General features: G+C 43.3%; 1 protein-coding gene across 1 annotated transcript in view; it reads right to left on the bottom strand.

The window, feature by feature from the left end:
- LOC122802559 overlaps positions 1 to 26,640 on the bottom strand; it is a 133,372-nt gene that overhangs the window by 56,051 nt on the left and 50,681 nt on the right. The window contains exon 2 of the mRNA XM_044072221.1: positions 26,193 to 26,263. Coding sequence (XP_043928156.1) covers positions 26,193 to 26,263 — 71 coding nt within the window. The remainder of the gene's footprint in view (positions 1 to 26,192; positions 26,264 to 26,640) is intronic.

Here is a 26,640-nt window from a genome sequence, read left to right on the forward strand (position 1 = left end):
CAAAAGGGAAAAAATCCTGGTCATCAGAGGAAACCGAAATTTCAGAATTTTAGTCAGAACTATCATAAGCAAATTCTGTCCTAGGCTCTTACAGGGGGAAGGTTGGCTTCCTCTGATTAAAGTAATAAGGTCTTCAGTCATTCTCATTTGTTTTTTAGGCATAGAGGCCTGACCATGCGGTCTGGGCATCATTTTTTTTGGCATGGTTCGAGTTTTAGGCCTTGACGAAAAAGATGGCATTGGTTTAATATGCAAGTCAGTAGGCCTGAATACACCACTTAGAAGCCAGTGCCTGCACAGCGGCTCCAGACCCATCCAAGATAGAGACATCCACAGGTTCCACAGTTGAAGCATCTCGTGGCATACCGGACTCCGAATGGGTCTCAGTAGAGGCCTGCGAATCTGAAGTGCTGGGTATCAGGGCTGCGAAAGCGCCTCACTGAATACCGGCGAACTGGCGACTGACTTTGAAGAAGTGTCGTCGGCAGCTTTGAACCTAGGCAGCCTGTCTCTGTCTTTATCTTTGTGCTTTATCGGAATGCCGGTAGTCGGATGGCTTACTGAAGACATATCTGGATAATTGCACAGAGAACCAAAATATTTAGAGTGTAAATATACCAAAGATGGATAGTTCATTGGTCAAATAAGGCACAAAACCAACAGCGAGGTACGTCGTGGTCAGGGCCAAGGCAAGGAATACAGTACAAATGAAACTCTTTATGAGATATTTGCTTTCCACAAGAAATGCAATTATTAACATCTACTGACATCGGTAAGGAGCAAGAAAAAGTTTCCCCAACGGGGTTACTTAGCTTTAGTTGAAGACTTTGGTTCTGAAACTAGAGAACGAAAATTTCAGGAGTTGGCCGACCGGCACTTGTGAAGTGCTTCTTCTTCGGGCACCGCACAGCAAGAAAGACTGATGTAATGGTGTTGGCTGCATGCTTTATACCCCTGACGACCTGACATCATGGAAAATGAGACAGCAACCGATGCAGGACCCAAGACTTTGATAATCAGGCAGACTGAGGGCTACTGCAAGCAGATAACCCAAATATGATGACTGCAACAGTAAAACATGAAGAACATGTGGAAGCTGCATCCTCGGGAAACTATATTTAAAAAGTACAGTTGTGTACACTTACCATAATTGTAGATGTTAGAGTGTATTCATTGTTGCAGTCATTACATTTGGGTAATCTGCTGGCAGGTTGCCCTCGGCATGAAAAACAAATTCTTGGGTCCTGCATCGGTTGCGATCTCCTCTTCCATGACGTCAGGGGTATAAAACATGCAGCCGACGCCATTTTATTCAGTTTTTCTTGCCCCAGATGTCAGGTGCCCCCCAAATGGGGATCAGAAAAAAAAAACTATATATATATATATATATATATATATATATATATATATATAACAGAAATATATGTAAATGCACTTTTAGCAACAAACTTTACCTTCATCTAACAGCAAATACACCACAAAGGCTTTAATATATAGTGAAGGAAAGAGAAGGTACAGAAAAAGGGGGATGGTGGGTGGGTAACCCGGACTGCAACAGTGAATACACTCGGAACATCTACATTTATGGTAAGTGTACACAACTGTACTATGTTCTTTATGTTTCACTGTTGCAGTCATTACATTTGGGTAGAATCCCAAAGCTATGGATGGGAGTATGGAACTAAACAGCATTAGGAGCAGCTATAAGGCCCTGCAGAACTGCAGTGGCAAAGCCTGCTCTGGATTTGGAGAAAAGAGGCAAATGATAATGCTTTGTGAAGGTATGAACAGAGCTCCAAGTAGCGGCCTCTAGAATGTCTTTGGTTGGAACCCCTCTGAGAAAAGCTGCTGAGGTAGAGGCAGCTCTGGTGAAATGAGACCTGATCCCCTTGGGCACAGGCTTACCATGGTGCAAGTAGCAGAAACGAATCCAGTGGCTTATCCACTTAGAAATAGTCTGCTTTGATATAGCCTTCCCCTCTGACCCTGCAGCAAATACTACCAGTAGTTGCTCAGACTTTCTTAGAGATTTGGTCCTGCTTAAGTAGAATCTTAGTTGTCTATGTACGTCCAATGAATGCAGAATCCGCTCCCCCTTGTTCTACAGATTTGGGTAAAAAGTTGGCAGGTGAATTGTCTGGTTAAGAGCCACACTGGATACCATCTTAGGCATAAAAGGATTGGTCCTGAGGGACACCCTATCCAGATAAAATGTAATAAAAGGCTCCACAGCCATGAGAGCCTGTAGTTCTGAAACCCTTCTTGCTGACATGATGGCCAAGAGAAAAGCTGTTTTCCAAGATAGAAATTTTATATCCGCAGTAGCTGCTGGTTCAAAAGGAGGCAGGGTGAGTTTTTCCAGCACAAAATTGAGGTCCCATGCAGTAGTTGATCTTCTCTGAGGCCTTAAATTTTTGGCCCCCCTAAGACACTGTTTAAGCAGAGGATGAGAAAAGAGGGGAGGCTCTGTGTTGTAATGAGCCGAGATGGCAGAGGGATGGATTTAAATTGAAGAAAAAGATAGGCCCTTGTCATGCATCTCAGTCAAATATTGTAAAATCCGAGTAATATTGGGCTTTGCTGTGTCTGTTCCTTGTGCTTGGTTTCAAGCACAGAATCTCTTCTATTTATCAGCAGAAGATTTTCTAATACTTGGCCTTCTGGCTTCCAAAATGACATCCATCACATATTTACTGAGAGGTGGTGTTTGAATAATTAAATGATCAGCCATGCTGCAAGGTTCTGAGTTTGGAGCTGAGTGTGCAGAATTTGATTGTTCTGCTGAGACAGTAGATGAGGTATTTGAGGCAAATGCCAAGGGGGACGTTGAGACATATTCCTTAGAAGTGGGTACCAGTGTTGGAGAGGACAGTATGGAGCAACTAGGATCATTTTTGGTTTTTCCTGTCTGACTTTTATTAAGACCTTGGAGAAAAGAGGCAGAGGGGGGAAAGGCATAGACTGATAGGTTTTTCCAACTGAAGGATAGAGCATCCACTTTCCATGCTTTTTTGTGATGAATTCTTGTACAGAATTTGTCCAACTGATAATTTTGGGGAGAGGCAAATAGATCTATGTCTGGGCTCCCTCATTTCTGTGTTAAGATGCTGAAGATTTGTGGATCCAGTTTCCATTCGTGCGAGTCCATAAGATTTCTGCTTAGGTCATCTGCCAGAGTGTTTTGTTTTCCTGGCAAGAATTGAGCTTGAAGATGTATTTGTTAAGTCAAAGCTGTGTTCAACAATGCCATGGCTAGTCTGCAAAGGGGGAAGGAATGTGTACCCCCCTGCTTGTTTATGTACCACATAACTGTGTTGTCCGTCTTTATCAGTAGTTGTCCTGGATGAAGCAAGTCCTTGAAGGCTGTCAGAGCATTCTGAACAGCTAGCATCCCTTTCTGGTTGATATGCAGATGCATTTGTTTTGGGCTCCATTTGCCCTGAATGCATCTCCCCGCCAGGTGGGCCCCCCAAGTACAGTCTGATGAGTCTGTAGTTAGGGTTTGGGTGGCAGGGGGTAGAGTGAATGACAGTCCCTTGTTTTGGTGACATGTCTCCGACCACCAAAGAAACTCCTGTTGTAGGCAGGGAATGAGAGGAATCATTGTTTCCAGACTGACAATGTTGGCTCCATAAACTTTTTAGGCATCATTGAAGTTTCCTCATATGCAGTCTTGCATATGGAATTAGTAGAATCAGGATGCCATGAACTCTAAAGCCTGCAGAATTTGTCTTGTAGATAACTGGGTTTTGTTGCCATTTGTTTGAAGTATATTGTCAGTTGCCTTTGTCTGGCATAAGGTAAGCCATCTGGGCAGTTGTATTCAATCTTGCACCCAGGAATGTAATTATTTGAGAGGGTATCAGTTGGGATTTATTTTCGTTTATTGTGTAACCTAGGCATGTTACAAGCCTTTTTACAAATGCCAGATGTTGAAGAAGAGCGTCCTTGTCCTCTGCTTGAATGAGACAGTCGTCCAGATAAGGATAAATTTGTATGCTTCTTTGTCTGCAGTATACAAAGTGCCTGCCACCAGTAATTGCAAAGAACCTGGGTGCAGTAGATAAGCCAAAGGGCAGTGCAGAGAATTGGTAATGCAAAAAACCTGCCTTAAAGTGGAGGAATCTTCTACATGATTCCCTTATTGGAGTATGCAGGTATGCCTCTTGCGTCTAGAGTCACTAACCAAGTGTTCCTGCCCAGCATAAGCAGTAGCTGTTGTAAAGTCAGCATTTTGAATTTTGGAATGCCCAGGAATGTGTTCAAAATCGAAAAATCCAATATTGGATGCCAATAATTGTCTTTTCTGGGTACCAGGAAAAATCTTGAATAAAAGCCTTGTCCTTTTTCCTTTTCTGGTACTGGTTGAATAGCCCCCATTATCCATAGGGACATCTTGTTTCTGAGCCACTGCCTACTGACTTTGTGGCAGATCTGGCCATCCATTTGGAATTGGCAAAATACGGAAATGAAATCTGTACCCCTGGGATACTATGTTCAATACCCACTTGGTCCTGGGTAACTGCCAATTTTGAGCATGAAGTGCTAGTTTTCCCCCCAAGGGGGCTGCCAAAAGATAAGTGCTTGGTGATGGTAGAGGAAAGTTATTGAGACTGCTTACTGTAGGGTTGTGCTTTGTTTCCTCCATATTTGGAGGTGGAGGCACCCCATTGCTTTGACCTGTAAGAACCCTGTGATTAGTATCTGGAGCCTTTTGAGCACCTGGATTTGCCTTGAGTGGCTCTGTTGGACACAGGAAAGGACCAATTTTTAGTAGGCCAATTCCTACTAAACCTGGGTGGCTGCACTTGCAAGAAATCTTTTACAGTTTGCATAGATTTAGCTTTGTCTTCCATTTTCTTTAAAACCTCTTCTGTCTTATTACCAAAAAGAGTATCATGCTGCAAGGGGGGCATCCAACAATTTAGCCTTAACATGATCAGGGAGATTTTGCTCCTTGAGCCAGGCATGCCTTCTAATCACAGATCCAGTAACTGCGGCCCTGCAAGAGGCCTTCAAGGAATCAAAAACACATTGCAAAATATGCTTTCTAACCTGTTCTGCTGAATGCAATAATTCCTGTAACTCTATTTTCCACACAATCAGAAATCAACATCATTTTCTGTTTCAGTAAGCCCATAACATGCTGTTGATATTTAAGCAGATGAAACTGGCAGTTTAAGGCTCTGATTGCCAAGGTAGCAGACATATAAACCTTCTTTCCCCATCTATCCAGAGCCCTGGAATCTCCATCAGAGGGGGTAGGACTTTTGGCTGTAGAGGCCTTTACACCCTTGGGACCCCTGTGAAATAGTCTCAGGTTCAGCAGCAGCATTTTTGAATAGAAATTTGTGGGAGTCAGGAACCCTGTAATATCTGTCTGGCTTACTAGGAGCCGGAGATAGGGAATCGGGAGCCATGCTTGATTCTGAAAACACATCAACAATGTCTAATATGGGAAGTATAGCCAAAGGCCTATGCTGAGGGAGAAGGAAATCCCTAAGCCTCTTTTTCGATTCAGAGAAGTCCTGACTCTCCCAGTGAAAATGTTCCCTTAAAGTATGCAAAGTCTCTCCAAAAGAGTAATCCTCAGGAGGAGATGCAGATGGGATGGATTCCTCTGCATCAGAATCCTCATAGGGTGGAATAGAAAATTTCTGATCAGAAGAAATGGAAACCTGATCTGAAGATTCATTATCAGTGCCTTGCCTAGGCCTCTTAGCAGTGGGGGGTTGGGAACCCCTGATCAAGGTAATTAAGTCCTCAGCCATTTTGATCATCTGTTTTTTTAGGCATAGAAGCCTGAGCACGTGGCCCATGCATTGGTTTTTTAGACATAGATGATGTTTTTGACCTTGTTTTTGAGGCTGGCGTCGGTTTTATATAAAAATGTTGAGGCCTGAAAACACCCTCAGAAGCCAGTGCCTGCTCAGCAGCTCCGAACCCATCCAAGGGAGACACATCCGTGGGTTCAATACTCTGAGAATCTCATGGCATACCGGACTCCGAATGGGTTATCGGTAGAGGCCTGCGACTCAAAAGTAGCGGGTATCAGGGGCTGCGAAAACGCCTCACTGAGTATCAGCGAACCGGCGACTGGCTTAGGAGAAGCTTCGTCATCAGTTTTGGACCTAGACAGTCTGTCTTTTTCTTTGCGTTTTTTGTGAACTCCGGTAGTCAGATTGCTAACCAACGAAATTTCAGGATAATTAAATCTTGATCCAAAAAATTTAGAGGCAAAACTATACAGACGCTTAATAATGCGTTGGTTAAATCACAAAACAGACAGCAAGGCACATTACGATCTGGGCCTAGGCAAGGAATTTAGTACAAATGAAAATCCTTGAAGTATTTGCTTCTCACAAGTAATGCAATTATTAACTTTTACTGACATCGGTAAGGAGAAAGAAAGTTTCCCCAATGGGGTACTTAGCTTTAGTTTGAAGACTTCAGTTGTGAAACTCGAATGCGAAAATTTCAGGAGTAGGCTGACCGGCACTTGCGAACTGCTTCTGCTTCGGGCACCACGCAACAAGAAAGACTGAATAAAATGGAGTCGGCTGCATGTTTTATACCCTTGACAACCTGACGTCATGGAAGAGGAGACAGCAACCAATACAGGACCCAAGACTTTGTTATTCAGGCTGACTGAGGGCAACCTGCCAGCAGATTACCCAAATGTAATGACTGCAACAGTGAAACACGAATAACATCCCATTTGTCCTGGGTAATGAATTCCCATTTTTTTTTGCCTGCAGGGCAGTCTTTCCCCCTAAAGGAACAGTCAGTTGTGCAGGGCTTGGAAGGTTTAGTTATGTCATTGAGACAGTTTACCATGGGGGAGTCTTATTACTTACTGTTTTGGAAGAGGGAGCCCCCCACTGCTTAGTCCTGTGAATACCTTGGGACTGAAGCCTGGGTGCTCTGCTGGATCTGGGCTTGGACTAAAGGCCTGGAAGAGGCAGGAAAGGACCAATTCTGAGGGGGCCAATGCCAACTGAATATGGGAGGCTGTACTTGCATAAAATCTTTAACAGTTTGCATAGATTTAGTTTTTTCCTCCTCCTTTTTAAGTACTACTTCTGCTTTGTTGCCAAACAGGCAGTTTTGGTTTAAGGGAGCATCCAGCAATTTAGCTTTAACATGATCTGGCAAAGACTGGTCCTTAAGCCAAGCATGCCTTCTAAGTACAGACCCAGTGACAGCAGCCCTGCAAGATGCCTCTAAAGAATCAAAACTACATTGCAAAGTATGTTTTCCAACTTGTTCAGCAGAATGCATTAAATCCTGTAAATCTTTATTTTCAGCACAGTCAGGAATCAACATCATTTTCTGTTTAAACAATCCAATAATATGCTGCTGATACTTTAACATATGAAACTGGCAGTTTAAGGCCCTAATGGCCAAAGTTGCAGAAGTGTATACCTTCTTACCCCATCTATCCAGCGCCCTGGAATCTTTATAAGAGGGGGTAGGATTTTGGCAGTAGTAGCCTTAATGCCCTTGGGTCCCTGTGAAATAGTCTAAGGATCTGCAGTAGGATTTTTAAAATGGAACTTGTGAGAGTCAGGAACCCTGTAATATCTATCAGGTTTTCTGGGAGCAGGAGGTAAAGAGTCAGGGGCCAAGCTAGATTCTGAGAAGACATCAACAATGTCCAGTACAGGAGGGATGGCCAAAGGCCTGTGCTGAGGCAGGAGTAAGAAATCCCTAAGCCTCTTTTTAGAGTCAAGAGTAATCCTGGCTCTCCCAGGAAAAAATGCTCCCCAAGAGTATGCAAGGTTTCACCAAAAGAGAAATCCTGTGGAGGGGAAGCAGAGAAAATGGAGTCCTCTGCATCAGAATCCTCATAGGTAGATAAGGGTAAATCCTATTCAGAGGAAACAAATTTCAGTGTCCTGATCAGAAGTATCAGAAGGAAAATCGGTCCTAGGTCTCAGAGGGGGAAGGGTGGCTTCCCCTGATTAGAGTAATAAGATCTTCAGCCATTCTTATCATTTGTTTTTTAGGCATAAGTGCCTGACCATGCGGTCTGGGCAGTTTTCTAGGCATGGATCGAGTTTTAGGCCTTGAGGAACAAGATGGCGTTGGTTTAATATGCAAGTCAGCAAGCCTGAATACACCCTCAGAAGCCGGTGCCTGCACAGCAGCTCCGGACCCATCTAAGGTAGAGACATCCGCAGGTTCCACAGTCGAAGAAGCATCTCACGGCATACCGGACTCCGAATGCGTCTCAGTAGAGACCTGCGAATCTGAGGTAGCGGGCATCAGGGGCTGAGAAAGCGCCTCACTGAGTACTGGCGAACAGCTTAGGAGAAGCATCTTCAGCAGCCTTGGACCTATGCGGTCCGTCTCGGTCTATCTTTGCGTTTTTTCGGAATGTCGGTAGTCAGGTGGCTTACCGAAGCCATTTCTGGATAATTGAACAGAGTACCAAAATATTCAGAAGCATAAATAAACCAATGACTAATAGTTCAAGGTTTGAATAAGGCACAAAACAGACAGCGAGGTACGTTCTGGTCTGGGCCTAGGCAAGGAATGCAGTACGAATTAAACTCTTTATGATGTATTTGCTTTCCACAAGAAATACAATTATTAACTTTTACTGACATCTGTTTAGAGCAAGAAAAAGGTTCCCCAACGGGGTACTTGGCTTAGTTGAAGACTTAGGTTCTGAAACTCAAATGAATATTTCAGGAGTTGGCCGACTGGCACTTGCCAACTGCTTCTGCTTCGGGCATCGCACGGTAAGAAAGACTGATGTAATGGCGTCGGCTGCAAGCTTTATACCCCTAACTACCTGACATCATGAAAGATGAGACAGCATCCGACGCAGGACCCAAGACTTTGATAAATCAGGCTGACTGAGGGCTACTGCAAGCAAATAACCCAAATGTGAGGACTGCAACAGTGAAACACGAAGAACATCTCAAATATTATTGATAACTGGATAAAGACACTACAATGAGGAAAAGTGTAAAGGACATTTAAACTACAATAAGCTATGAATGGTGCTAGGCATTTTGTGAACACCCTTCGAAATGTAGATAATCCGAAGGGTAATGCAGGAGAACTAATGTGACCCAGAAACGGAGAACATTAGAAATGCCCTGAAACCTGTGGTTACAGGAATGTGGTAATAAGCATCTTTTAAGTCTAGTGTTACCATGTAACTAACGGGAGGAATGAGGGTAACAGGTCAAAGAAGGGTTAACATTTTGAATTTTGGTGCTTTCAGATATATGCTTAGAAATAAGAGAGGTAGTACTGGCCGCCAAGAGGCCTCTTTCTTTGACAAAGAAATAATTTGGGAATAAAAGCCTTTTCATCTTTAACTTACAGGCACCGGGTTCTGACTTCTTGGGGGTGTAGTGACTTTCGAATGGGAAGAAAATATTCTGTTTGGTTTGGAGAGTGGGGAGAAATTCTCTTGAAAGTTAGTAGTACAACAGGTAGCATACCTGTCTTTGGGTGCAGAAGGTTGTGTGTTCTACTTCTACACCACGTAGATGGAGTGTTGATACTACAGTGGACACTCCTGAGTGTGTCATCCTTTGGATGAGATGCTAAACAAAGGCTCTGTCTGCATTAATGGTAGGTGCTGAGATATCTTTGGGGTGGGTTTGGTATAATGGTCAAGGTTTTTACCTCATAGATATAAGGCACATGGTTTAATTCTGACTTTGGCTTGGCTTAAAATGGCCCTTCAAGTTAGGTAGCCTAGCATTCACTAATGAAAGGATTTTTTTTTTGCATCCAGTGTTGTGTGTAACCCTCCTACATCACTTACCCAAAAGTCAGACACTATTGTTGCTAAAAAGGGGTTGCTAAGAACCAGCTTATGAGACAGACCTGTAGAGATACTGGCCAGAGGAGAGGGAATGTGTATGTGTTTGTCGGGAGGGAGGACAGCAGGCACTGGCACAGTTATTCTGTACTGTTGGATGTCCCTTTTTCCTTATCCCCCCCCCCCCTTTGCCCATCTACAGCTCCTTGTTTGCCAGAGTAGGACTTGTTTTGCTTATTTGCTTTTTTTAGTGAAAGAGGGAGGTGTACATTTGCACTGGGGGACAAAAAAAAAATCTTAGAAAAGATCTGAGTAAAATTTTCCTCTTTCATCACATTGTTCAGGAACCTGGGAAGCAGATGATCCAAACATTCCTTTAAGAGCAGAATCTAAGATTTCAGATCAGCAAACTTTTGGTTATGCATCCAAGCACATCTTCAACACTGTAGCAGTAGCCCTAGACACTATCTGCACAAACAATGACACCCTTCAAAGCATGTCTGGATTCCTGGGACAAGGTAGAAACAGTTTGATTTAAAAAAAAAAAAAAAAACTTACTAAACTTCTGAGAGAAGACAGTTCATTCGGACAATCCATATAACAAAGCATATGCCAAACAAATGAGAATTCTGAAAGCACAAGTCAAAGAAAACATTTGTCCACCTAGATGGCCCAATGATTTGCCTTCCTTGTTACCAGGCCAAGGGTTAGTGGTCAGTAACAATCTATTCCTAGCAGATGGCATGGTCAATACACAGTTGCTTGGACTCCTCTAAGATGAGAGAAAAGAAATGCATTAGTTTGAGGCACTTTATATGTCTTGCGTGCTTTTCAGGGACTGATGTCTGGATATCAGGATGATTACAGCATTCAACATATTCCACATCTCTCGGAATTAAAGGGACGTGTGAGGAATGAGAAGTATCAATTTATAATGTATCTGAATAGTACATGGGGGAACATTATTTGTTCCCATATGAATACCTCATTTATCCATGTTATGGTATGATTACAAGAAAGTTCAAACTAGGAAAAGTTGGTGTTTAATCACAGAACGGTGAGCTTGTGAATCTGAAGAAGCCCCATCGGTCAATCAGAATCCCGGTTTCCTCAGGGATTTCTTTACAGGGGATTATCACCAGTAATGGCCTCTGAACACCGGCATTCATAGCCTGTAATGCATGTCTTGCTAAGCTAACCAAATAATCTTCAACTGTAATTACTTCTTGTGATAAACTATGTTTAATCTGTTTTTAATTTATAGGACTGCCAGTGGAAAATCAATGAGGAGGAACATTTGATCGGTCTAAATGTCTCTTGCCTTGGTTACCCTCAAGAAGAATCTTCAAGTCTGTCCCACAGCCCTAGAGAATATGGTGTTCTCATCCCCCTATCAGAACACCAGACCAGCTGAAGAGGATGAGGCTGAACCCAGCTAATGCTGGCCAAAAGGACTACACCTGAGGAAGTCAGAGACGTGAGCAAGCAGTCTGATGAACGACCAATGGCCACCACAGGTTGATCAACGATCAGCTGGGGTGTAGACTAAGCCAGAGGCAATGACTCCTGGGTAAGCATTGCTGAAGCAAGTAGGTCAAAGTAAGCTTTCATACAGTACACAAGCAGCACACAAAGCCTCTTCACAAAGACCGCGCACGGTTTATAAGAGAGGAAGTAACATTAAAGAAATGTTGCAAAGCAGAACAGTAGGAAAAGTCCACAATAGGACTATGGGTTCCTTCACATGTGGCTTTTGTAACTGGTGCAATTCTATAAAAACAGGTAGTTCTTTCTGCATTGGACAGAAAAAATATGACATTCAATATAGGATTAACTGTGATACAAAATCAATTTATGTAGCATTTTGCACTTGCTGTTTAGCTTTTTACGTCAGTAAGACCGACAGAAAATTTAAAGAACGCATATACCAACACAGTTATGCCATTAAAAACAACAAGTGCGAAAATGCTTTAGCTAAACATATAGTGAACAACCCAGGTCATAGTTTCCTTTTTATGGGCATAGACCATATGCCCATTTCCATCAGAGGTGGACCAACTTCGCTCCTGTTAGAAAATCGCGAACTGTTGTGGCAACTCAAACTAGATGCTTTTAATGCACCTGGTCTTAACGAAAGCTGCAACATTGCACCAGTTCTAAAATATAAATCTTATTTGAGATAAATCTCTACTGAGATAATTAATTTAATGTTTTTATGCCATTTTAGCTACTTAATACATTATAGGATTTTTTGATACATTTCCTAATATGTTTGAACACCTATATAGGTGATTTATTACCCAAGCATGCTTTCATAAAATGATATATTTGAGCATGCTTTCGTAAAATGAATGTTTTTCTCTTTCATCGAAAGAGTTTTGTATGTGGTACACCTTCGATGTTAGGAAAGGCACACATACTTTTAGGTGCCTGGTACATTGTTTTAAAAAGTAGAATTCAGGTGTTATGTTTATTCACAGTGTTTTTAAAGACATTTGAAATTTTTCTTTTACTTTTATCTTGTTCTATATTTTTTTATAGAAACAGACAATGCATGAGTTGTGTTAAAACAATTTATTCTTAATTGCAACATTTACGTATCCATTATTGTGCTTATTTGAATAGTTTTAGTAAAGCATTTTATGCAGAAACACTTCATATTGGGATTTTCTGTGAAAGTATACTGAAGTTAAGATTTTTATTGCCAAAATATTGTCTACTATTGTTATATAAACTTTTTCAGGAAGTGATGTAATGATATTTACTGTATTTAACCACACAAAAGTGTGGCGTTCTTTTTGTATTTGAACTTCCTCTGAAGAAGCTACCTATTTAGAGTAGCGAAAACGCTGTCAGTGTTTTTACAATAAGGTTGCGTTAAGGAACTTTGGGGCTTGTGAGGTTTCTCTGGTTTTCGAAGTTTCACTTTACCGGTTTGTTTTTCACTTTTGGCTGTTTTTTATTTAATCAAGTTAAATAAGTGCTAACAGAAAAGGAAATGCCAGGCAGGCCGTCATGAAGTGAACATAAGCTCTACACTGTAAAAAAACACATCTTGTCTCACCCGAAAATAAATCTTTCAGTAAAAAAATAAGTTTACACGAACACACGCACACACATTTTATTTATATATATATATATATATATATATATATATATATATATATATATATATATATATATATATACTACAGCGCAGTGGTGCAGCAGTAGCGTTGTTGCTTCACAGCAAGAAGTTCTCTGGTTCGATTCTCAGCTGGGGTGCCTTGTGTGAGGAGTCTGCACGTCCTCCCTGCATTTGTGTGTTTCCTCCTGGTGCTCTGGTTTCCTCCCACGTTTCAAAGACATGCGTCTGGAGCATTTCTCCCCGGACCTCTGCTGAAAAATGGCTTTGTTCCAAGTCGGACTTTCCCGGTAAAAAAGAAGTTATGTTCTCACCATAACATTCAATGTTTGTAGTCCAGCTTACCCTTCATTCTTACTGATGGGATTGGAGCCGATCCTCAGCTCCGAATCAGCCTATTTATAAGCTCGAAATCTTAAAGTTGGCTCGTGGCTAGGTAGGTAATCCCATGGTGCACCAGTACAATCCCCAGATCTTGTTTGCTGCTAACTAGGAGAAATAACAAACATACAGAAAGAAGCCAGTAATAAAAGGTCTCCAGTGAATAATATTTTTCTGTCTCCAGATACTTCCAGGATGGGGGTAGGAGGGTGGATTCATAAGAATGAAGGGCGAGATGTACTACAAACATGGAACATTATGGTGAGTATATAACTTCTTTATGTTCTGTAGTCCTATCTCGCCTTCATTCTTACTGATGGGACAGCGTCCCTAGCACCTTATTCTTGGGGGGCTCAAAGAAAAATACTCCTGAGTACCGTGGAACCAAAGGATGCTCTACCCCTGGAGGTTAAATCCAATTTGTAAATAGCAACAAATGTTTGAGGGGTAGCCCAAGTTGCTGCTGCACAGATATCAAGTGGGACTCTGGCTTGAAAGGCTGCAGAGGTAGACTGAGCTCTCATAGAATGAGCTTTGATTTTGAAAGGTAACTGCTTACCCTCAGAGGTATAAATGTAAGCTATACAGCTAGAGATCCAATTTGAGAGGGTCACTTTAGGAACTGGTAAACCTGACCTAGATTCGGAAAAGGAAATAACTGATCTGACTTCCTGAATTCCTTAGTCCGGTGCAAATAAAAATGCAACCGTCTATGAACATCCAACAGATGAAACCTGTATTCTGCTGCACTGGAATGATTTGGGAAGAAGTAGTTCTATGGATTGGTTCAAAGTACTATGGGAACAGACCTTGGGGACAAAGAATGGATTAGTATGAAGAGACGCTCTGTCTTTGTGAAAAATCAGACAAGGGGGTTTTACAGACAGTGCTTGCAACTCTGATACCCGTCTGGCAGTCATGATTGCCACCAGAAACAAGGTCTTCCAAGACAGAAATTTCAAAGGCAATGAATGAGAAGGCTCAAAGGGCGGAGACATCAATTTGGATAGCACAAAATTCAAGTCCCATGAAGCAACAGGTTCCTGAAATGGGGGTCTTAAAGTGACACCTTTGAGGAAGGTTTTGCACAGCCTGTGTGACATCAGATTAGAATCTTGTATGCCTAGATGAAAATTAGAAATCGTGCCAAATGAACCCCAATAGTGGCAGCCGTAGAGCCCTGGTGGAAAAGATCAGACAGGTATTCCAAAAGCATCGGAATGGAGGCAGTATAAGGGTCAACATTCTTTTTCTCAGCTCAGATACAGAATCTCCTCCATTTACTGGAATATAATCTCCTAGTGGAGGGTTTATGAGATGACGTTAGTACACGAGTTACAGAGGGTGAGAAGTCGTGAAGCCTGACTAGGGATGGAACTGGAGCAGCCAAACTGTCAAATTGAGGGTGTGTAATGTGGGACGAAGCGAGCCTGACATGTGCGTCAAGAGATATGGCACTGGGTCCAGAATCCAAGGATCATCTAGGATAAGAAGCCTGAGAAAGGGGAACCAAACCTGACGAGGCCAGTGAGGAGTAATGAGGATCAGTTCACTTTCCGGCCATTTCGCTTTCTGAATAACCTTGGATATGAGAAGAAAGGGAGGGAAAGTATAAAGGAGACCCAGGGGCCAATTGTGAACAAGTGCATCTCCCGGTAACTCCCTCGGATGGGGGATGAGGGAGAAATAGCTGCTGCATTTGGCATTGATCGGGCTGGTAAAAAGATTGCAGCAAGGCTGTCCCCCATCTGCGGAAATCTGCTCCACTATTTCCTGTTTCAGAGACCACTCGTGAGGCATCAAAACTGCCCGGCTGAGTTTGTCGGCTATCACTTTAGTTGTCCCCGGGATGGGCGTCACCACCAGAAAATGCTGGGAAGATAGCGCCCATTTCCAAACTCGAATGGCCACTTGACAGAATGGGTACGATGTGGTTCCACCTTGTTTGTTGATATACCATACTACCGACATGTTGTCTAATTGTATCGCAATCGTCCCAAGAGGCAGAAGGTCGTGAAGTGCTTGCAATGCCATGAGCACTACCCTCATCTTTAGAACACTGATATGCAGGTGAGCTTCGTGATCTTGCCATGTGCCTTGGACAGTCCTGCCTAGATAATGTCCCCCACCCTATCTGAGGCATCCATGGTCACAGTAGCAACGGGCTGGCGAGGGACAAATGAAGTGCCACTGGTTAACTGGTTGAGTCCACCAAATGAGGTCCTTCTTGCAAGAGTCTGTCAGCAGTATGTGACGAGTTAATGGTAGATGTTAAAAGGACCACTGGGACGACAGCAGCCACTAAAGAATCTGCATGTGGAGTCTGGCTAGCGGCACTAGTAGTATGGTGGAAGCCATGGTCCCTAGAAGCTGCAGAACAGTCTTGGCCTTGACTTTTCATAGGCAGAGAAGACGCTGAATTTGAAGAACCAGATTCTGTGCCCTTTCTACTGGAAGACGAGCCAGCATGTCTACTGTATCCATCTCTGTGCCTATAAAAAAACAAATTGAGAGGGCAATAAGGCAGATTTTTCCCAACTGGGCACAAAGTTGAATGGTATCATCCCTGGTCTGAAGAAGTAGATGCCTGGTGGAAGCAGTAAGGAGCCAGTCATCCAGATACGGAAACACCTGGAATCCTCGATGTCTCAGGTGAGCTATCACTACTGCCATACACTTGGTGAACACCCTGGGGGCTGTGGTGAGACCAAAGGGCAGAGCACAAAACTGGTAGTGACGGTCTCCCAGCTGGAAGCATAGATGATTCCTCAATGCCCTGTCCACTTTTATATGGTAGCAAGCGTCTTGGAGGTCTATTCAGCACATCCAAGTGTCTTTCCCTAGTAACGGGAGTATAGACTGCAGTATCACCATCCAGAACTTGTCCTTTACTGATTCATTCAATCTGCTGAGGTCCAAGATGGGCCTCCAGTCCCCTGTACGTTTTGGCACTAAAGAATCTGGAGTAAGTTCCAGATCCTATTTGGTCTGCTGGGACAGTTTAGATGACTCTTTTTGCCAGCAATTTGTTGACCTCCACAGTTGCCTGATCCCTGTGATTGGGTGGAACATCCGGGATCCTTTTGGGAACACAAGGTGGCAGGGAAAAGGGTATGACACAACCTCTGGTAATTATTCTTTGTACCCATTTGTCTTGAGTGATACTTAGCCAGGCATCTGGATACAAAGAAATGAGACGCCCGACCTGCTCCAGAGAAGCACAGTTGGGCTCCCACATCAGGAGCGCTGGTAAGGCTAGCCCCGAAATGAATCGTGGCCTCCTTGGTTTTGCGGTCCGTCCCTGCCTCTAAGGCAACATCTAGCATTTTCTCCTCTGCCTCTGAAGGAGGAGTCACCCTGTGCATCTTGGAAAAACCAGACCGGCTCCAGAGAAGCACAGTTGGGCTCCCACATCAGGAGCGCTGGTAAGGCCAGCCCCGAAATGAATCGCGGCCTCCTTGGTTTTGCAGTCCGTCCCTGCCTCTAAGGCAACATCTACCATTTTCTCCTCTGCCTCTGAAGGAGTCACCCTGTGCATCTTGGAGAAACCTCTGGGACTTCCTGAACCACATTTTACCATCTCTCTGACCCTTAGGGTATGGTCTAGAGGGGAAAGTAAAACGTACTTCCATGGCAGTGTGTTTTTCCTTCGAGCTCTCACCAGGTGAGTGTGTCCTTTACCTTGGGTCCAAACAATGAAGAACTGAAGGGGGCGTTGGTAAAGGTAGACTTGAACAGTTCCGCAAAATTACACAAATGCATCCAGGAATGACACCTTAGGGAAATTCCTGAACCAGCTGCTCTACTCGCTCCATCGGCTGCATACGAGATAAGCCTCATGGATGAGTTGACAACAGAGTTCAAGGTGGACAACTGGGCAGACAGGGTCAGGGACTCTCAGTGCATGTACCTTGTAGAGAAACTCAACTCCTTAAGGAGATCTCTCTCAAGCCTCATGAAGTGTATAAGGTAGTTAAGTGAACTAAGGGTAAATGCCGCTGGCAAAAAGATACGCTTCCCATATCTGTCCATCATTCAACACTCTTTGTTCGGCAGATGAACAGAAGTTTCCGCTAGCTCCTTCTTAGTGGCTGCTGCCACCACCATGGCATCTACGGGAACACCTTTAGATAAAAATTCCTTTTCCCAAGGTGCAGAAAGAAACTTATTTGGTCTCCTGGGGACTGGCTCCACGGCATCAGGAGTATCCCACACGTTCAGACTAACAAGCTCCATCAGTTCGAAGGGTGGAGACACCCAAGAGGCTGAAGGTTGAGACTTGAACGCCTTCAAGGTACACAGACTCATCAGAAGGAGCGACAGTGGGCCAGCCGCACCTCTGCTTAAGGATTTCCAGGATGTCTACGAAGGAGACATCAGAGGATGACTTATGGGATCATTCTGACTCTGCAAGGTCAGTGTCCGAGGTAAGAGACTCGCCCTGGGAGTCTACATGCTTCCCTCTTGCATGTTCTTTTCCGTGGGGGGCACCTCGGAAGGATATTCCAGGGAGGTCTCAGAAGAATGGGGGCCACCAGCCGGTGCCTCCTGAGGCTGCAGGTCTCTGCTGTCCAGACAGGAGTAGGAGCTGAGACAGAAGTAGGTGCCCTAGGGGGGAAGAGTGTCGGTACCCCTGGTAGAAGCTGATGATCGGGAAGGCACATTCCACCTTGAATGCCGACCTCTCCGGCTCTGATGACCTCCTCGGCTCTGAGGAGACTGAGGATGCCATTGGTTCCAAAGCCATTGGCTCCGAGTAGATGTAGGGTCCAAGCTCACCGTCGCCGACGTGCAGAGAGGGAGGCTTGGAACCGGAGAGGTTCGGTACCAGGCATTCCTGTCGGGGCCGACCAGGGAGCTTCGGCTCCTAGACACAACGGACAGCACCAAGAGTGTCAGAGCAGAGCTTTGCTCTGAAACAACCTCAGGGGGAGTTGGAGCCAAGGGTTCCACCAGTGGTACACCAAACACTCCGGCTCCAAATGACCAGCATGGCTCGAAGGGGGATGGACTCAAGTGGCCCCGGAACAGACTGGGTCAGAGCCAACAACAATTTAGGTAAGGCAGATGAATTCAGAAGTCTCAGCACTACCCTCTCCACATCATCTTCCGATAAACTCCTGAAAGACCTGGGAGAGAGAGTAGGAGAACAGGAACTCTGCAATATGGGTGACCTTACTATAGGGGAGACCGGTAAAGGATCCATAGACTGGCGCCGTTGAATACTTTCAGTGGTCGGCTCCAAACTACTTTGTGCCGACCCTGTAACCACAGTAGTAGAACCCTCGATTGGCTCCAAACTCAGTGGAGCCGATGAGGCAGTAATTTTGTCAGACTTAGTAATTTTAAGAGGTGGCTCTGAGACACCAGCAGGTGCTGGGGAGGGCCTGTTGGAGAATTTGGATTTCTCCTTTTTAGGTCCCTAAGATCTAGCAGAGGAGAAAGATCTAGCAGAGGAGAAAAGGAAGGCTTTAGGAGACCTTTTAGTATGAGCTTATTTTTTTCTCTCTTGCAACACCTTAGCACTAAAAGAGTGGCAAAATAAACAAGTTTCCTGTAAGTGGATGGCCCCAAGACTGCATAGCAAGTTACTGTGGCCATCCATTAAAGACATCTTCTGTGAGCATTTCACACATTTTTTAAGGCCAGATGGCTTATGATCCTTGGCTTCCTTAGACATCTCACAGAAGATTGCTCTCTCACACGCACAGGAGGGAAAGAGGGAGGACTAGGTCCTCTTAACTTAAACGGGCCTAGCCCTAAAGGAACTGACAGACACACCACTAGGACTAGGTCCCTCTAACTTAAACAGGCCTAGCCCTGGTAGAGAAGAAAGAAAATAGGTCCTCTAACTAAAATGGACCTAGGGGTTACAGAAACAGGTAGGGAGTCTTGCACACACTAGAGAAGGAATACCAGTCTAATCATTGGAAAAAAAACAATGAAAGAGAACGAAGGACAACAGAGCCTTGTTCTGTCTGCAATACTAATAACTAAATAACAAGCAGAAGCTCTGCAAGTAAAGCTATTACTTATAATATACAAGAAGCACACAGCCTAAACTAAAGGCACCTACAAATACGACTGTAGATGCCTATCTATAGGACAACCCAGAGAAAACTGGCACACAGGATACCAAAGTACTATAGGGCCAAAGGTCAACTGTACTCAAAGAAACTGCACACAAAAAAAGCTCTGATAAACGCCATCAACACAACCAACGAAAGCTATATAATGCTATCAAAACGTGAAAATAGAAGTTTTATCCAAAATTTTGAACAAAATGTGTTAGACTTAGCCACAGCCAAGAAGAAGCACATCCGAACTCATCGAGATGGCGAACGAGATCTGGGAATTGTACTGCTGCACCATGCGATACCTACCCACGAGCCAACTAGAAGATTTTGAGCTTGTAAATAGGCAAAGTCAGAGCAGAGGATAGTCTCCGATCCCATCAGTAAGGAATGAAGGCGAGATAGGACTACAGAACATCAAATGTTAAATAAACACACACATATATATATATATATATATATATATATATATATATATATATATATATATATATATATATATATATATATATATGTATATATACACACACACACACACACACACACACACACACACACACACACAGTGCATATAAAAAGTTTACACACCCCTGTTAAAATGCCAGGTTTTTGTGATATAAAAAAGGAGACCACAATAAATCATTTCAAAACTTTTCCCACCTTTAATGTGACCTATAACTTGCAAAATTCTAATGAAAAATAAATCTGTTAGGTGAAAAAATATAAAACAAACGCACAATACGCTAGTTCCATAAATGTGCACACCCTTAAACTAATACTTTGTTGAAGCACCTTTTGATTTAATTACATTCACTCTTCTTGAGTACACACCTGCCATCAATTAAAGAGACTCTGATTAACTCCAAATAAAGTTCAGCTGTCCTAGTAGGATTTTCCTGACATTTACTAAATTGCCTGCTACAGCAAAAGCCATGGTTTAGAGAGAGCTTACAAAGCATCAAAGGGTTCTCATTGTTGAAAGGTATCAGCCAAGAGAAGGGTACAATAAAATTTCCACGGCATTGGATATATCATGGATCACAGTGAAGACAGTCATCAAAAAGTGGAAAAATATGGGATAACAGTGACGTTGCAATGAACTGGATAAACCTCCAAAATTGATGAAAAGAGACAAAAAGTGGTCTGGGAGGCAGCAGAGACCTGCAGCAATACTGAAGGAGCTGCAGGAATTTCGGGCTAGTACTGACTGCGTACTACATGTGACAATCTCCCATATTCTCCATATGTCTGGACTATAGAGTTGGGTTGCAACACAGAAGCCTTTTCTTAAACAGAAAAACATCCAGGCCTGGCTAAAATTTGCAAAACAATAATCAAGTCTCCCAAAAGCATGTGTGAATATGTGTTATAGTCTGATGAGACCAAGGCTGAACTTTCTGGCCACAATTCCAAAAGGTACATTTGGCGCAAAAAAACACTTTGCATCAACAAAAGAACACCATCCCCACAGTGAAGCATGGTGGTGACAGTATCATGCTTTGGGGTTGCTTTTCTTCAGCTGGAACTGGGGCATTAGTCAAGGTGGAGGGAACTATGAACAGTTCCAAATGCCAGTCACTTTTGGCCCAAAATCTTCACCTTCAGGTGTTTGCTAGAAAGCTGAAGATGAAGAGGAATTTCATCTTTCAACACACAATGACCCCAAGCATACATCCAAATGAACAAAAGAATGGCTTCACCAGAAGAAAATTAAAGATTTGGAATGGCACAGCCAGAGCCCAGACCTACATCCAATAGAAAATCTGTGGTGTGACCTAAAGAGGGCTATGCACAAGAGATGCCCTCAGAATCTGACAGATTTGGAGCGCTTTCACAAGGAAGAGTGGGCAAATATTGCCAAATCAACATGTGCCATGTTGATAGACTCCCACTCAAGAAGACAATGTTGCAATTAAATCAAAAGGTGCTTCAACAAAGTATTAGTTTAAGGGTGTGCAAACTTATGCAACCAGCGTATTTATACATTTTTTATTTTTTATGCCCCAACAACAGATTTGTTGGTTTTTCAGCTAAATTGTACAGGTTTATAGGCCACATTAAAGGTGGGAAAGGTTTTGAAATGATTTATTGTGGTCTCTTTTTTATATCACAAAAACCTGGCATTTAACAAGTTAAATTGTTGGAATGTCAAGAGGAGCAATTATTGAAAAGTTGAATATAGTCTGTAAAGTAAGTGGGATTGGGTACTAATGCCAAAACTTGCATTTGCAATGAATTTTTTGGCATCAGAGTTGAGTTGAAGTGTTTATGCAGGCAAGGTAACAGCTAGCGAAGGAGACAGGAATGGGTGGGTGGGTGCGTGCAAGTATTTTTATCATCTCCCCTCTGAATACCTAAAAATAGCAGCAGAAGCCCTAGCTTATCCAGTCTCTAACTTAATTGGTCCTTATCAGAAAGCTCTGTCCCCACACTGTGGAAAATATCCCACATCACTCTCCTCCATAAAGGTGGCTCCTCCACTGAACTTTCCAATTACCACCCCATAACCATCCTTTCTCCATTTTCCAAGATACTTGAGAAATGCGTCCAGTCTCAAAAGTCTTAGACTACCTTGTAGCTAATAACCTCCTCTCCAGCACCCAGCATGGCTTCAAGCCATACCACAGCACTACCACTTTGTTCTCTTTCACTAGTGCTATACTTATTCATAAAAATAACGGCCTGATCTCCTCTGCTATATTTATGGATCTATCCAAGACTTTTAACATGGCCTCACACGAACTACTAATCTCTGTTCTCACTAACCTATCCTTTTTCCAATCAGCTATTGACTGATTTCACAGCTACCTTAACGGCCACCAACAATCAGTTGTCTGGCATAATGACCTACCTCCTCGACTTCCTGTAATACTCTGTTCCCCAAGGCTCCATCCTTGGTCCCCTGCTATTCTCACTCTTCACCAATGATCTGTTTCACAGCCACCAAGCATGCTTCTCTTATACAGTATGCAGATGACTCCACCCTCATCTGCTCAACCCCAACTATACCTGAACTTTACTCTGCGCCTCTCCTATACTTGCCTACCTTAGACAGACCTAAACAACCTCGAGGCTTGCTACAATAAAACTGCTAAGTTTGCCACTGGTGCATCTTGTTGCAACCACCACTGTATCTCACTTAGAGAACTTAATTGGCTTGAACGCATCCTCAACTGGGACCCACTGAGATCAAACTGTACTTCAGTCATTGAGTCCTCATACAGAGCTTGCACTAATTCTACCAATATTTCTGGCACTTCAAACCACTGCAGACCGCCCAGATCAGCTTACTTGGGACACTATCATATGCTTTCTCCAATTCTTGGAATGCCCAGCTGGGCTCTTACCTCATCTCTAGCTTCTTCTCAACTATGTATCTTGTGCAAACGGTGTCTCGTTTGTGCTGCTTCACCCTCTCTAGAACTTTCATGTAGTCTGATAGGAATTTGATTCCTGTATACTGCGCACAGTTGTGGATGTCCCTTTTTTCTTTAACACTGGCACTAGTTTGCGTACACTCTCCAGTCATCTGGGATACGCCTTTCACTCCACACTGCTACGAGTACCTTCAGGAACCATTTCTACCATCTCACCCAAAATCATTATCTTATCGGCTGTGACTTCATCGGAGCCTTATTTTCCTTAGTACTGTTCTTACTACTACTATGATGGGCTCCTTCTCTCATCGTAGGCTGTGTCTGGGGCACTAAAGATTCTGAGGGGGATTTCTTCCAGAATCTGGTAGAATGCCTGATGGCTTATTCTTTGCTACTGCAACTTCTTTCTTAGCTTGTTAGTGAACCAGTATTCAACTCCTACCCTGATCTTTCTTTCTTGTATCCCATTTTCTCCTGTACGTATTCTTTCTTTTGATGACTTCATAGACTTCGACATTCCAACACCAGCTTTCCTTATCTACCTTATTTCCATACATGGCTCAGCCATATATCTGTTCTGTAGTAGTCCTCACACAGGCTTTGAGGCCCTGCAATTCTTCAGCTCCACCTATTTCCTCTTCTTCCTGAGTTGGTAGAGCCCTGTGGATTTCCTTGGAACTGTTGTGTTTTTTTTACAGCCAACTTCCAGGTCTTCAGCTAGGTTACTGTTTACCTTAGAGCATTCTCTGACCACTGCTTGCAGCCGATTGTGGCAACTAGGTATTTATGCCGTGGCCCAACTGTTTCACTGGAGAGGACTTTGCAACCACCGATTCTAATCCAGTGCCTTTTTCATACTAGGAGGAAGTCTACCAGAGTTGCATGTTGCCCACTTCTGTATATGATCCTGTGACCATTTCTTTCTTTCTCAACCATGTGTTGGCTGCTATCAAGCCATTTGACAGACATTTAAAATGGAGTGCCTTTATTCATGTTGTAACACCCATGTGAACCAAGACAGTTCTCATTCTGTTCTGTCCCTACATGTGCATTCAGGTTGCCCATTAACACCAACTCATGTTGAAATGCTTCATCTAGTAGGTCCTACAGCTGTCTGAATGCACTCTTTTCCTCACTATCACAAACCCGCTGTGAGGCATAGGCTGAGATCATGAATACTGTCCCATCATCAGGCTGTAGTCTGACTGCTATAAGTGTCACTACTTTTGATGACATCCCACATTGCCTTCTGAAGCTTCTTGCTCATCACAATTCCCACACCATTTCTAGTCAGTACTCCTGACTAGTAGACTCAGGAACCCAATCCAAATGCTTTGCTGTACTGCCCTTCTATACAGTCTCCTGGATACATAGGATGTCCAGCCTGCTCAACATCAAGTCATCCACTTCCAAGCAGCATCCTCAGTGAAACTACACTGAGTGCAGCAATTCTTAGTTAATGTTTGGCAGGTTCACTGGATTTAGGTCCAGCTTTCGCTCAGAGCTATTTCATTTAACCCAAGCTGGGCAAATGGGCGCCAACATGCCAGTAGCTTACTGACCCAGGGCTTTATAGCGGGCACACAATAGTCAAGAGAGTCACATACTGCCCTATCCCTGTTGGCATGGATTACTGGTGTAGTTCTGAGAAAGCTGCGTCAACAACCCACTTAACACTGGCAAATACCCATGCCCATTTGGCGACATTAGTTAACACTACCAAATCACCTAGAGCAGTATTTTACAGAGGCGAGTGGCTAGCCCTGCCACTGCATTTAGTCTATGATCAGTGTTCTATCATAAAGATACTGTGGCATCACAGTACATGCCCCAAGCTGTTGGTTTATACAAGTCTTCAACCTGTAGGGCACCATAGAGATCTGTGCTGGTGCCCACATCTCCATTCATAGGAGAGTTTCAGAAACCCTCAGCATGTTTTTTTGGAGGTGGGAAGAACATAGGGAGAACATGCAAACTCCAACAGGCAATGGCTGGAAGTCAGGATTGAACCTTGTACGTTGTGCTAGCGAGGTGAGGGCCTTAACCATTATGCTAGCGGTCTGATTATTGCATATTGAGCAGTAAAGCTATTCCTGAAAGGGGTTCTCCAAATAAACTCCTATTTAAAAAAAAAGTCATTCCACCCACCGTGAGACCTTCATTTTAGTCAATGAATGGCTAACCTTGCCACCTTTTGCACCAACTAGTCCACATTCCATTACATCCTTATTTTGGAAGCTGTCTTTAAGGGCTATCACATTTGCTTGCAGACCAGTGGGCTGCAGGGGAACCTTGCACAGTTTCCATCACATCAGCGTCTCTAAGGAATGGTTCCCTCCTTTAGACTGAAACTGGTTTCTGAAATTGCACTAAACCAGGCCACTTATCAATTTTTCTCCAAAATATGCAGCAAACTACAGAAGGTGTTATACGCTATGTGCACAGATTAGTCAGGTACTACTCTGCTACAACTAGACACATCAGGAATTTAAACCTATTTGTCTCCTTTAACCTAGCGTAACATGGCAGACATCAAAATGTAACTAAATGGCTAGCTTCTTTTATTACTTCACTGGAAGGCCTTTGTAAGGTCAAGGATGGGCTCACTATTCTACATGCATTAGTTTTTACATAATCGGCTCAGTCTTTGTGAGGCAGACGCCAGGGGATTTCCACACACATCTTTTTTCAAGGCAAAAAACTTGACTCCTACTCTAGAAATAGGGTTGGGGATACAAATGCAGTTCTGCAACTGCTGTCAGCTTCCCCAATGAAGGCCTCTGGCCAGGGCAACTACTGCTTTTGGTACTCTTTCCATAAATGACCAATGATACTTTAACAGTGAGCACTACAATTCAGTAGTACTGAAAAAGCAGATGCTCAAACAGGGATCACTACTGCAGTACAGGTTCCCACCCTCCAACATCTTTCCACACATTCAGAAAAATGCAGGGTTAATGGTTCCTGTTTTCCCTTACTCTCTCCCCTTTTCCACCTCCTTTGGTTGGACAGGTGATTACTTACCTGTGGCAACTCTCCAAGTTAATCAGAAAAAAACTCCAATTTTTGGGGACTAGTATTCCTTTTTCAAAAAAAGAGGAACTAAAGAAAGTGCAGGCTGCTGACCATTTTATACTCAGTGTCCTAAACAAATCTTTAATGTAGGAAGAAGTCTAGCCTGCTTTGGTGACACCCTAGGTCAGGAAGTCTGGCCAAATGGGCTGACATTCACCACTGGATAAATGCCAACTTTGATAAATTATACTTGCGGTGGTGATTCTGTAATTGACTGTCTTATGTCAGTGTATTAAACAGCTGTACTTAAAATAGCTGTAAACTATCGTACAATACATTACATGCAATCAGGCAATAAACATTAAGCTAGACAAGGTAACTCCTTGATAAAGACAGAAAAATTCACGAGTGGTTGTCCACCCCCTCTCTCTTACCTGGAGGCAGAGACTGTATGAACCAACTTATTATGGAAGTCACAAAGATTTTTGTCAGTCTTCTCTGCTTCCTACCAACAAATCAAGAAACAAAAAAATAACATTTTAACTTCTACAAAAGCAGAAAAAGCAGTGAAATGTTGATCCAAAGAGCATGGTCACCAACTCCTTTTCTGTTAATTTAATGACAGTTTAAACAGCCACTGCATGCACGTCCTGCCACCATCAGCTGTCTGAAGAAAACAAGTGCAGCTCCTGCAGACAAATCAGTGGGTGATCACTGTGATGTAAATCCTGCCAATGACATCAGGCTTGGAGAAGCTTTTCAAAAAGCACAAGGGAGAAAAGAAGAGTTTATTCATCCATTGTTAACCAGGTGGGTGCGTTCTGGTCTCTTACAGTCATGACCTAGGTGTCAATGGTACAAAATTGCACAGTAAAAATACAA

This window comes from Protopterus annectens, chromosome 5.part0, assembly GCF_019279795.1.
Source record: "Protopterus annectens isolate FY-2018-M chromosome 5.part0, PAN1.0, whole genome shotgun sequence".
In the NCBI taxonomy this organism is placed as follows: domain Eukaryota; kingdom Metazoa; phylum Chordata; order Ceratodontiformes; family Protopteridae; genus Protopterus; species Protopterus annectens.